The sequence below is a fragment of the Pistacia vera genome, unplaced genomic scaffold, assembly GCF_008641045.1.
Source record: "Pistacia vera cultivar Batoury unplaced genomic scaffold, PisVer_v2 Contig104, whole genome shotgun sequence".
In the NCBI taxonomy this organism is placed as follows: Eukaryota; Viridiplantae; Streptophyta; class Magnoliopsida; order Sapindales; family Anacardiaceae; genus Pistacia; species Pistacia vera.
This window is the reverse complement of record NW_022195071.1, coordinates 2,266,785-2,278,833: the sequence shown is the minus strand read 5'-3', so window position 1 is coordinate 2,278,833 and position 12,049 is coordinate 2,266,785. Positions and strand designations below refer to the sequence as shown.

The 12,049-nt window shown below is 31.6% G+C and overlaps 1 protein-coding gene across 1 annotated transcript; it reads left to right on the top strand.

The window, feature by feature from the left end:
* Positions 1 to 3,853: 3,853 nt before the first annotated feature.
* On the top strand, positions 3,854 to 11,071 carry LOC116125945 (CSC1-like protein At1g32090). The gene is made up of 11 exons (XM_031411659.1): positions 3,854 to 4,367; positions 5,271 to 5,423; positions 6,128 to 6,263; positions 6,898 to 6,999; positions 7,137 to 7,256; positions 7,401 to 7,481; positions 7,692 to 8,032; positions 8,783 to 9,028; positions 9,270 to 9,594; positions 9,957 to 10,190; positions 10,412 to 11,071. Exons 1-11 carry the CDS (start codon positions 4,054 to 4,056, stop codon positions 10,736 to 10,738), a joined length of 2,379 nt encoding a protein of 792 aa, XP_031267519.1. The 5' UTR covers positions 3,854 to 4,053; the 3' UTR covers positions 10,739 to 11,071.
* The last annotated feature ends 978 nt before the right edge of the window (positions 11,072 to 12,049 follow it).

Here is a 12,049-nt window from a genome sequence, read left to right as displayed (position 1 = left end):
GCAAGATTCCCAACTATTTTGTGATAATGTTACCCCTGGATTGGAATTTTAATACCACATAATTTTAATCATAAATTTTAAAGAGAATAAAATCTTATTTTATTATTATCCAAGTATTATGTCAAAAGGGTTGAAATTGATTCAATTATTTTCAATTGGGTATTAAAATACTTAATTGCTTTGCTTGAAAGCACAAAACTGACAGAATATGGGCATCTATCAATTTTGTCTGCTTTGGTATGCAAGTTGTTTACTCTTTCTGTAACGTATCGAACTCGTGAGCAGCGTAGCCCACTTGTTTCTCTTTTGTCATTTTATTTCGTGTAAAAGACATATTCACATCCAAGGTTTAACAATTTATTATAGATTTTCACTCTTAAAATAATATTGTTAGCAATTTTTAGGGTAATGAGTTTGCAATTATCATAATACCCTTAACCCTAAATTAATAAATTTTTTTAACCCCTAAATTACTAAAATTATAAAATTAACCATCTTATTTTGAAATTACTTCAATTACACCTTTAATGACTGCAAACCGTCTCGGTTTTCATCAGATATGGGTTGTTTCCGATGGCCACGAACCCCCTGGTCACCTCCATCACCTTCCCCATCGTCCGTCGTCCAAAACCCCTTTGGTTCTCGACTCATTGGGCCCTCCAATCACCGGCGCCGTCAAGCTTAGGTTTTCGTTGTTGTTCACTGGATTCCGATGACGAAAATCCAATTGGACATCACCACTACAACCAACGTCTCTAAATCTACAAAAACCCATATGTCCCCAACAATCGTTTAATGGTCATTCGTCGGTGGAGACCGACGAAAACCAGTTGCATGTGGCGACTGTCGTGGCTGACGATCGACGAGTGATGAGGTTTTGTAAAGGGGAGGATTAGGGTTCGAATGGTGGTGACAAATGTTATTTTGGGTGGAAGAATCGCCAAAAAAGGGCTAAAAACGTCGACGGTGATGTTGGCTAACGTGCGCCGAAGCTTTGTTAGGGGTGGCAATCTGCTAATGTGCGCCTCCTCTGCAAAGTGACCAATTTACCCCTGAGCCGTTATATCTAACCATTTTCCGTTACTTTAAGGGTGGGAATCTGGAATAAATGAAACTTGGGGTACCAACTTGGGATTTCGTCAAACCTTGGGTGGTAATATGTCTTGTTTATTTAATAAATTATTTAAATATTTTCAATTCATGATTTAATTTATTTTAATTATTTAATTTGTGATCTTTACATGAATGATTATTGGTTCGACGATTTTAAACAAATTTCATAAATCAAATCAATCAATATAGAAATTGGATTCTAAATAGTTCTAACAGAATAATATATTTTACAAAGATGACAAAAGGAATAATAGTTGTAAGAGCCAATAATTGGGTATCTTCATCCTTCAACCCACCAACATCATTTCAGCTATAATTTCATAATTTGTCCCTTTTCTTTAAAATAAATAAATAAATTATTAAACTATTTTAATTGCCTAATAATTTAGAAAAATGCTTTAATTTGAGTTTTAGATATTATCAATATTAATTCTTAATTCCAACTCCCCTTAAATGGATTACGTCAATAAATAAACTTCAAAACTATTTATAAAATTTCATAAAATCTTAGACTTAAATTGTTCTATCTTATACTATTAATGTGGAGAGTTTAAACTTAATTATAACTTATAAATTTTGTATCACCTCTTAATTAAATAGACACCTTTTAAGTAAATAAAGTTTTTATTTATTTAAAACAGACAACTTTATCCCGACAAACATTATGATCTATAAAATAAAATAATACAGATGAAATTTTTATTTCCTAAAGTTGGAGAAAATAATCTTTTTTTATTTTATTTTATTTTAGTTGGCATGTTTTTTTTGTGGAGGAGATTAAAGGAAAGAGAGGTTAATAGATATTGAGGTTAAATAAATAAATAATAAAAAGGAAATTAATTAAATAAATAAAAAGCTGATTTTAAGGCGTGGTTTTAGGCATGCACACTTTATTTTAGATGATTACAGCTAACTTTCCACCGCGTGGAAAAAGTTATAAAGCAAATCTCTTTCTTCATTATTAGGGGGTGATTAAATTAAACTTCACTTAACCCCACTTTCCTTCAATTTGGGCCCTCCCAAATGACAATTATGCCCTCTTTTACTTTACCAAACTATTCAAAATAACCCTAAATTCTCGCAATTTTTTTTTTTAAATAAAAAATATTGATGTTTAATATACAATTAATGTAATAATTTGTTAATATTCTTATTAGTTGTAAAAATGGTATCCCATTACATAAAAAAGGCAATACAATATCTTACGAATTAAAACATGTAATAAATAGTAAAAAAAAAAAAAAAAAAAAAACTTTAAAACATTTTATTTTGATTTATTTTAAATCAAGAGTTAAATTGAATTGTAAGTTTCGTCTCTCTTTAACTAGTTGAGACAACAAGTTTTATGTGCAGTAAGGTTGCATACAACTGTAAGAATAAAAGACTTAATTTAGTAAATTACATATTATATATTAGGATATTAGGCTTGTTTTCCTATTCATTTTTATGTAAAATTGTATATCTTTAGAAAAAACTATTTAATAAAAAATATAATTGTAAATAAGAATAGAATTATAGGAATCGTATAGTAATTAAAATATGAATTCTATTAGAATAGAATGTCTCATATCTTTTTTTTTTTTTTTTTTTTTTTTTTTTTTGAGTATTCAAGGTGTCCCGACCAGTTTGTATGCACCTCAATTAGTTCTTCAACGCTCTGAAGTTAACGATCAGGCAAGTCTCCAATGACTACTCCTTATTAGTAATCGTGAGAATTTGAAGAATGTCTCACATCTCATTATGAAAAAATATGAAAATATAAAGTATTTGAGATAAGAGTTATTAAACATCACGAGAAATTGGGTTTGTTTCCGCTTCACAATATATATGCTTAATCAAACGCAAATACAAGTGTTTATTTTGAGTAAAAAAAATAAGAAAGAAAGTAAAAAAATATGTTTTCTTTATGAATTTTGCGATTTTTATTTTTAAAATTACTGAATTGAAAAATGCAAAAAAATAACGTTCTTAGTTTTATAAAAGAGGAGAGAGAATATAAAGAGAAAAATTATTTTTGTGTTATAAATGACTTAACATAATATTGTTCGTTTTGACACTACAGGGTCTCGTGACTTTTTTTCTAAGCTTCACGCCCAAAACGCATCATGTTAGGTTAAAGCCTATAGCTCCATATATACTCACCCACATAGGAGCGATGTGGAATTTTGTATTTTTATTTTTTAAATTATTGAATTGAAAAATAGAAAAAAAATGTTTTTAGTTTTATAAAGGAGGAGAGAGAAATATTCTTTTTTATGTAATAATGGTTCAACTTGATATTGTTCGTCTTGGAACTAGAGGGCTTCACGGTTTTGTTTCTAGGCTTTAGGCTCAAAATACATCATGCTTCATTAAAGTCTATAGTCCCATATATATACGCACCCTCTCTCACATGGAGCGATGTGGGATTCCACAACATTTTAGAAATTTTTTTTCTCTTTATTCTTAAATTCTATGTTTTATGAGAATAAAAACAGAAAATAAATGATGAAAAAAATGAAAAACAGGAAATAAATTAATTGTAATCTAATTTAGGTTTAGAGTCAAAACTGAGTAACTGAGGAAGTCTACGAAGATGTTGACTGTTCTGTAATAAAATAAACATAAAAACAAAACAAGTTTAACTAACCGCCAGGTCCGCCACCATCTCTGTCAGGATTGTCAAAATGAAGTCATTAAGTCATAATACTTAACTCATTTTCACATTCACATGCACATGGGAGAAGAAGATTAGATAAACGTATCAGCCTTTAACAGATCAATCCCATTAAGCCATTGCATCTCCACGTTCCCCACTTCAATAAAATATACTCCTTTCCTTTCTGTTACTTCCAATACCATCCTTTCTTTTCTTTCTTACATCATATCCCACTTTTGTTTGTTTTCTTTCTTCATCTTGTTCTTCAGCCCATTTTCATTCTGTTTCTTTCTGTTGTTTCAATGGCTACTCTTGAAGATATTGGAGTTTCTGCATTTATTAACATTGTTTCTACTTTTGCATTCTTGTTAGCTTTTGCTTTGCTCAGAATTCAACCCATCAATGACAGAGTTTACTTTCCCAAATGGTACATTAGTGGAGGAAGAACCAGCCCCAGAAGGTCTAGGAACTTTGTGGGAAAATTTGTTAATCTCAATTTCATGACATACCTTACTTTCTTGAACTGGATGCCTCAGGCTTTGAAGATGTCTGAGTCTCAGATAATCAGCCATGCTGGTCTTGACTCTGCTGTCTTCTTGAGAATTTACACTCTTGGGTACTCCTACTTCTGTTTCTCTTATTAAATTTTGCTGTTTTGGTCAATAAACTTTAATAATATTCTTTGTTTGGAATGGAATTTTTTTTTTTAATTTTGAGATTCTTTAACTGTTTTTCTCTCACCGGTGTTTCAATCTTGAGAAAAAATTCGGCATTTTTCTTTTCTACTTTTACTTCTCTGGGTGTATTTTGCTGTTTCCATAAGTACATTCTGAATTCTTACCAACTTAGGCCCGAGGAACTTTTTAGTTTTGTTGATACTTGTTATGGGTTCAAAAGTTGATTTTTTTTTTAAATAAGAATTTGCATTTGGAGATTTGTTGTTCCGTTTCTTCCTTATCTTCTTCAAATTTTTGGATATTTGGACTGTTTCTTTCTCATATTAGTATGTGTTTCCTGTTAGTTTTTAACTCTGCTTTCAAATGAAGCCCTTTTTGTTTCCGGGTTTGTCTCTGTATGTGGAAGTAAATTAGTTGCGGAATTGGGATTTTGGATTTGTGGGTATTGCTTATTTGTTGGAGCTCTTCAAGTTCTTGTGAATGGATTTCTTATTTACTAGTTTATTTTTGTTTTTGTGGCTTTCTTGAGTTATGTATATAATTTTGATTGCCACCTTTCAGTAAAAAAGTTTCTCAGCTGGACTGTTGATTTTATTTTACAAATTTCTTTAGCTTATTGGCGAAAGACCTTGATGAGTCACCGTGCATTTACATGTTTTTGGTTTTTTTTTTTTTTTTTTTTTTTTTTTTTTTTTTTTGCAAAACATTAATGATTAGAGGCCAGCCTTTTGTACTTCTTGCCATCATCAAATTGCATCATGACTTTGAATTTGTCTTTGTTTTTTAAGGCTTCAATATTCATTGCTCATTGTTATATATAAGTTTTTCTGTTATTCTGGCAGCTTAAAGATTTTTGTACCAATGACAATCGTGGCACTCCTGGTTCTCATTCCAGTCAATGTGTCAAGTGGTACATTATTCTTTTTAAAGAAAGAATTGGTTGTAAGTGATATTGATAAGCTTTCAATATCTAATGTTCAACCTCAATCTATAAGGTAAGCTCTATAGTTTTCTCAAACAAAGATAATTTTGTACTTTATGAGAATTAGGATATGGTTCAATGTTACTGTATTTTTGTACTTTATGGCTGGTAAGAGGAATGAGATTTGTGGATTAATGAATTCTAACTCACATCACATATATGCCCCGATTAACATTAAATAGAAGAACTAGAAAAGACACAATCCATGTGCATTTCTGCTTTATATCTCTCAATCTATTTTGATAGTTCAATATGGAAAAGATAAATTATGTCGTGGGCATGGTTCTTGCAAATTTTCTCCAGTACATTGTATGAAAAGTATGTGTTCAGTGGCATATTGACTTGTTTACTCATTCTTTTTTTCATTTGGAACTTGAATGTTTGCTTTGTCCAATATTCAGCTGCTGCGTTTTTGCAGAAGTATGAGAGATATTGGCTTTATTTAATTACCACAATCCTTTTCAATGTAAAGTTTCTGCTTTCCAATGAGCAAATTCATCTTGAGCTATGTTCTTTGCTTCCTGAATTATGGTAACTTTGTTAGAAACTATATTTTTATTCTTATGTTATTTAATGCTTTTGCTGTGGTACTGTTCCTTTGAAATGTAGTGACGATAATGTGTTATGCTGGTATCTTTTTCCACATTGATGCTTTGTAAATTTATCTCTTCCTATGTTATATCATTTGTCTTAGAAAGTGTTATGTTAAAATTGCAGGTTCTTTGTCCATATAGGATTGGAATACTTGTTCACAATATATATATGTTACATGCTTTACAAGGAATATGATATTGTAGCATCAATGAGGTTGCAGTTCTTGGCATCCCAACCTAGACGTGCAGAACAATTCACTGTGAGTTGACCTATTGCTTCATAATCATCCTGAGAAAAATTTTAATGAAATATATTGAGATCGAATGTCTTTTGATCATTCGCATCATGCATGTTTGAGGATCAAATTTGTATGTTACTTTTTTACATCTTGACTGATCTTTTATGCATCTATGACCTGTTTTGTTAAAGGTTTACAATTTACAACAGCCTTTTATTACTTGTAGGCAAATAGATGAATTAATAATGAGCTAGGATTTTCTTTCCTAGAGCTACTGGCAATAAGATAGTTAACTGATTAAAATGTGTGGTCTCCTTTGTTCACTTTTCGGACTTTTTCTTCCTAAAAGTTTGGAGTTCAAAATCTTATTTGTACATTTTAGATTGTGGTATTTGAGCATTATTTCACAAATTGATTTGTTTCTTATTGGGCATACTTTTTCCCTTTTTCTGACTTATTGGTCTATCAGATAGAACTTTCATGAAAGAATAGGTATAATGGTTAAATGATTCGTCTGATACTTCTAATTATCATTGTATTTTAGCAGGGAATTTAATATAGTGCAAATAATCTCTTTAAAATAACATCTATGTAGCATTTCATACTATTATGTTTGACAACCATTATAAGCGTCTGGGTTGTGTATTTTTTGCAGGTGGTCGTCAGGAACGTGCCACTTGTTTCTGGTCATTCTTTATCAGATACTGTAGACCATTTCTTTCAAACAAATCACCCTGATACTTATCTTTGTCACCAGGTGATACAATCTTTAAATTTCTTTAGTGATAAACATTTTCCAGTTCTGTATTAATAAATTTACTCTTGTCTTCATTGTTTTATAGGATTTTTAATTGCTTTATGATGTATTTATTGTGTTTTTCTTTCTTAATTCAGGCAGTTTACAATGCAAACAAATTTGCTAAGTTGGTGAGGAAAAGAGACAGGCTACGAAATTGGTTGGACTATAACCAACTAAAGTTTGAAAGGCATCCAGAGAAGAGGCCCACTAAGAAGGTAATTCATTCTTATAAACTTAGACGGTACAGGCACTGTGGTCTAATGTATATAACGGCAAGATCTATTGAGTAATATCTGAATTGCCATTCTCTGAATTTTAGATTGTTAAAACTTGATGCTGTAAATGCTTTTCAATTTCAGACAGGATTTCTGGGACTTGGGGGTAAAAAAGTTGATGCTATTGAATACTACAATCAACAAATAAAGGATTTTGAGAAAAAAGTAAGTAAAGTTGATTTATCTCCAACAATTCATATTTTGTGATGCATACAACCATCTTAAAATGTGCTTCTATTCTAAAATAAAATATAAAAAAGTTTATTCAACATTAGTTTCATTCAACTCTGTACATCAGATATAGCCTTCTGCAATTTCCTTCTGGATTCTTGAGTTGCTCTAATAGTGGTATGTTGCAACCTTGTACTCTGTCAGATGTCATTGGAGCGGCAGAAAATTCTGAAAAACTCAAAATCTGTTCTTCCAGTTACCTTTGTTTCATTTAAATCACGTTGGGGGGCTGCTGTTTGTGCACAGACACAACAAAGCAAGAATCCTACTCTATGGTTGACAAATTGGGCCCCAGAACCTCGAGATGTTTACTGGCGCAACTTGGCTATACCATTTGTTTCATTAACCATCCGGAAATTTATTATATCATTGTCTGTGTTTGCTTTGGTTTTTTTCTATATGATACCTATTGCTTTTGTACAATCTCTTGCCAACTTGGAGGGTCTTGAAAAAGTTGCTCCATTCCTCAGGCCGGTGATAGAATTGTAAGTGTACTTATCATCTTTTCTTAGTTTTTTGGTTATTGGTTAATGTGGTTCTGCAATTTGTTATGATTCTTATGAAGCATTAACTTATTTATTTGATGCGTAAAGTTTCTCATGCTAAACTTCATCTTTTCATCCAGTGCTTAAGTTTTATAGGCACCTTCGTAGATCAATTAGCATTGGAATAGGGCTTCTATGTCTTTGGTATATCCTGTACTATATTTATGGAAATTGTTTACTTTCATTTCAGCTGAATATGGGAAGGTCATATCGTTGTGACTTTTTCTTCTTTCATCAATACTAAAATTATATGCAAAATCATAGTCCTCGTGTATTTCTGTTTTTATGCAGTAGACTATATATTTTGGCTTAGATAACGTATTAAAAACAATTTTGATTTTATTTTACTTTATTCTGCTTATCTGGTTTAGTAAGCATAATTTGCTCCTCCCAGCTGATGCCGGCCTGAATAGAAAAATATAGCCATTGGTCTTACATGTAATTCAATAATATGAACTTTATATCAGTACAAGTTAGTGAGTATTCTGTATAATGTTAGTGCGGCATCTTTGGGAAGGGATGAACTGATAATATTTTCTTTCCATAAGGGATGAATCATGGTGATATGGTCTTTTCTCATGTCAAATTCTTCATAGTAATTCTCTTAAATAGCTATTTGCACATTTGGTTATATAAATTTATCATATTTCATTATTGCCTGCCTTGGAATTAACTGGCAATATTTTGCAGGAAATTCATCAAGTCATTCCTTCAGGGTTTTCTTCCTGGTCTTGCTCTTAAAATCTTCTTGTACATACTTCCAACAGTTTTGATGATAATGTCAAAGATTGAGGGACATATAGCCGTATCAAATCTAGAACGAAGGACATCAGCAAAGTACTATTACTTCATGTTGGTGAATGTCTTCTTAGGAAGTATCATTGCTGGAACAGCTTTTGAGCAACTGCACTCTTTCCTTCATCAATCACCAACCCAGTAATATATTATATCCTTTATGCTGAGAGATTTTTTTATTTCTTTGCTTGAAATTTTTATGAGATATTATGCTATTGTGTCAGAAAATGATCTCCCCAATCTGATTGCTCTTGTAATGGTGTTATCAATTATCAATATTGAACAATATGCCCACTCTGTAGAACTGTAGTTATTATCATAATTTGTCTTAATATGCTTCCCTTAGAATTGAAAATTGTATATTCACTTTGTTTCATTGCAGGATTCCTCGAACCATTGGGGTATCCATACCAATGAAGGCCACATTCTTTATTACATACATAATGGTTGATGGGTGGGCTGGCATTGCTAGTGAGATTCTCCGATTAAAACCATTGGTCATCTTTCATCTCAAGAATATGTTTATAGTGAAGACTGAAAGAGACAGGGAAAAGGCAATGAACCCTGGTAGTGTTGATTTCCCAGAAACTCTCCCAAGTCTCCAGCTATACTTCCTTTTGGGAATTGTCTATGCTGTGGTTACACCAATTCTTCTTCCTTTTATGTTGGTCTTCTTTGCCTTAGCCTACTTGGTTTACCGTCACCAGGTCAGCTTATTCACACTGCCTTTCTTTTCTCCTAAAATTTATCTTGTTAGTGGTCACGAGTGTCAACAAAATGGTAGTTACTTTCGTATTTTTTTTGGGATTGGGGGTGTTGGAAGACTGATTGGCAATTACTATTTCTTTAGGCAAGTATAATAGTTACCTATAATTTTACCCAATATCAAATTCATACATTATCCTAAATGTTAATTTGTGTATAATTTATCACTTTTTGTGATTATATAAAATCATGTAAAGTTCTGATAAATGGTTGTCTTTCTGGATCATGTTATTGCATGCATAATGATAAATCTTTCTAGGCATTCATTCTGCTTGTAACATAACACACCACCTTGATTGTGCAGATAATTAATGTCTACAATCAACAATATGAGAGTGCTGGTGCATTCTGGCCACATGTTCACAGCCGCATTATTGCAAGCTTATTGATATCTCAACTACTGTTGTTGGGTCTGCTTAGTACCAAGGAAGCTGCCAATTCTACTCCTCTACTTATCGTCTTGCCGATATTGACATTAGCTTTCCACAAGTACTGCAAACGTCGTTTTGAACCTGCATTTAGAAAGTACCCACTCGAGGTAAGCTCCGTCTCAGAAAATCATTCACTAACACAAAAAGAACGTTATAATAACTGCTTGGCATCATAACTGAACCTTTTCTTTATTTTCTTTATCGTACGGGCTGATTATAATTTAGTTTTCAAGCTGTTTGACAAAGTTACTAAAAACCTCAAGAAGATATGTAAGCATGACTTGAACTTACCAGCTGTTGATGAAGTTACTCCATTTTTCTTATACAGGAAGCAATGGCAAAGGACATTATGGAGCGAACCACGGAACCTGAACTCAACTTAAAGGCATACCTGGCTGATGCTTACTTGCACCCAATTTTCCATTCATTCCAATCATTCCAAGAAGAAGAAGAAAAGGTGGAAGTTAGAATGGACAAACACCAAGTTCACACTGCCAGCCCCTTGAACAGCGAACCAAGTTCCCCTTCCCCAACCCACCATGTTTATCATCCTCCCACCTCCCCACCACAGTATATCTATCATCATTCTTCCCTCCCCCACTACATCTATCCACCCCCACCTCCACCCCATTATCCCTATCATTACGAAAGTTGAGCGTTCATTGTAGTCGCGGTTACCAGCTCGCTTAGCCGGTAAGATCGATTGTAACTGGATAAGAGGTTCTATGGTCGAGTCTCGCTCACATCAGATTTCAGAGGTTTAGGTTTGGATTTGACTTGGTTTAAAAATGATCTTAGAGGTGCTAATCTGCTTAGAGGATTCTTAACCCTTTCTTTTTTTTAGGTTCTTCCTTTTAGTTATTGAGTTAATGTTTCAGCAATGTAAATGCATGAGTTATGTTCTTTTTCTTGAAAGAAGTGTTATGGTGCTTTAGATTCCAATTCTTTTTCAATGGAATTGTTGGCATTTGTTTGAATTCTTCTGTAAAGGGTTTCTGTCATAAGCATAAATTTGATAAACAAGCTTGGGTTGGTAATCACTATCAAGAACTTGGACAATTTCCTGACATATTTATATTTATTTAATTTTCCCTTATCTAATTATTAAACCCAGATGACACTATAATAGTTTAATTATTTACTAATTATGATGCATTAAATAAGAATATATTTCTATTAATAGAAATAGTTAAATACCACCAACTCTTAAATGTTTTTAGTTCACCAAATATTTAGAGGACTGAAATTTTCATTAATATTTCTTATGAAAATTTATATAACACGTGATTTCTTCTTATGAAAATATGTACAAGAAAATTAAAATAAGTTATTGTTATTATTTTGAATCAATAATAAAAAAATTCCTCTTAAGGGATATGTTTTTAAGATTATTAGTTTATTTGTTCTTGAAGAAGTGCATATCAGAAAATTGAAGAAAATCCAAAGGTTTTAATACTTGGTTGGGGGTAATCTCTGTTACTAAGGTAATGTCATCTTATATTACTCCGTTTGGTTGTCAAATAATATAAAAGATAGTAATTTTAATTTTGTTACAATTTTACCCATTATTAATAAAATTTTAGGATAATAATGTTTTTATTTTAAAGACATTTTACAAAAAATACTAATGAACTATTTTATCTTTATCTACAAAAACAGAAATATCTTTGAACTTTAAAAAAATTATCTAAGGATGGTGGCAGGATCTGGCTTGTCGGTGCACCAGATCTGACTAGAAATAACCAAATTGATGTTAATTTTTTTTATCTTGTACAAGGAAAAAAAAAAAATCGAATTAGGGTTTATGATTAAAAGACAAAATTTTGTTAAGAGTTTATGATTAGAAGGGAGAAGAAATTTTTTAGATTAATAATACAAGAGTTTTTGTATTAAAAATTAATAAAAAAGAATTTATACCCTCTTTAATAATTGTTAATGAAGGATAAAATTTTTAAGTTAGAAAACT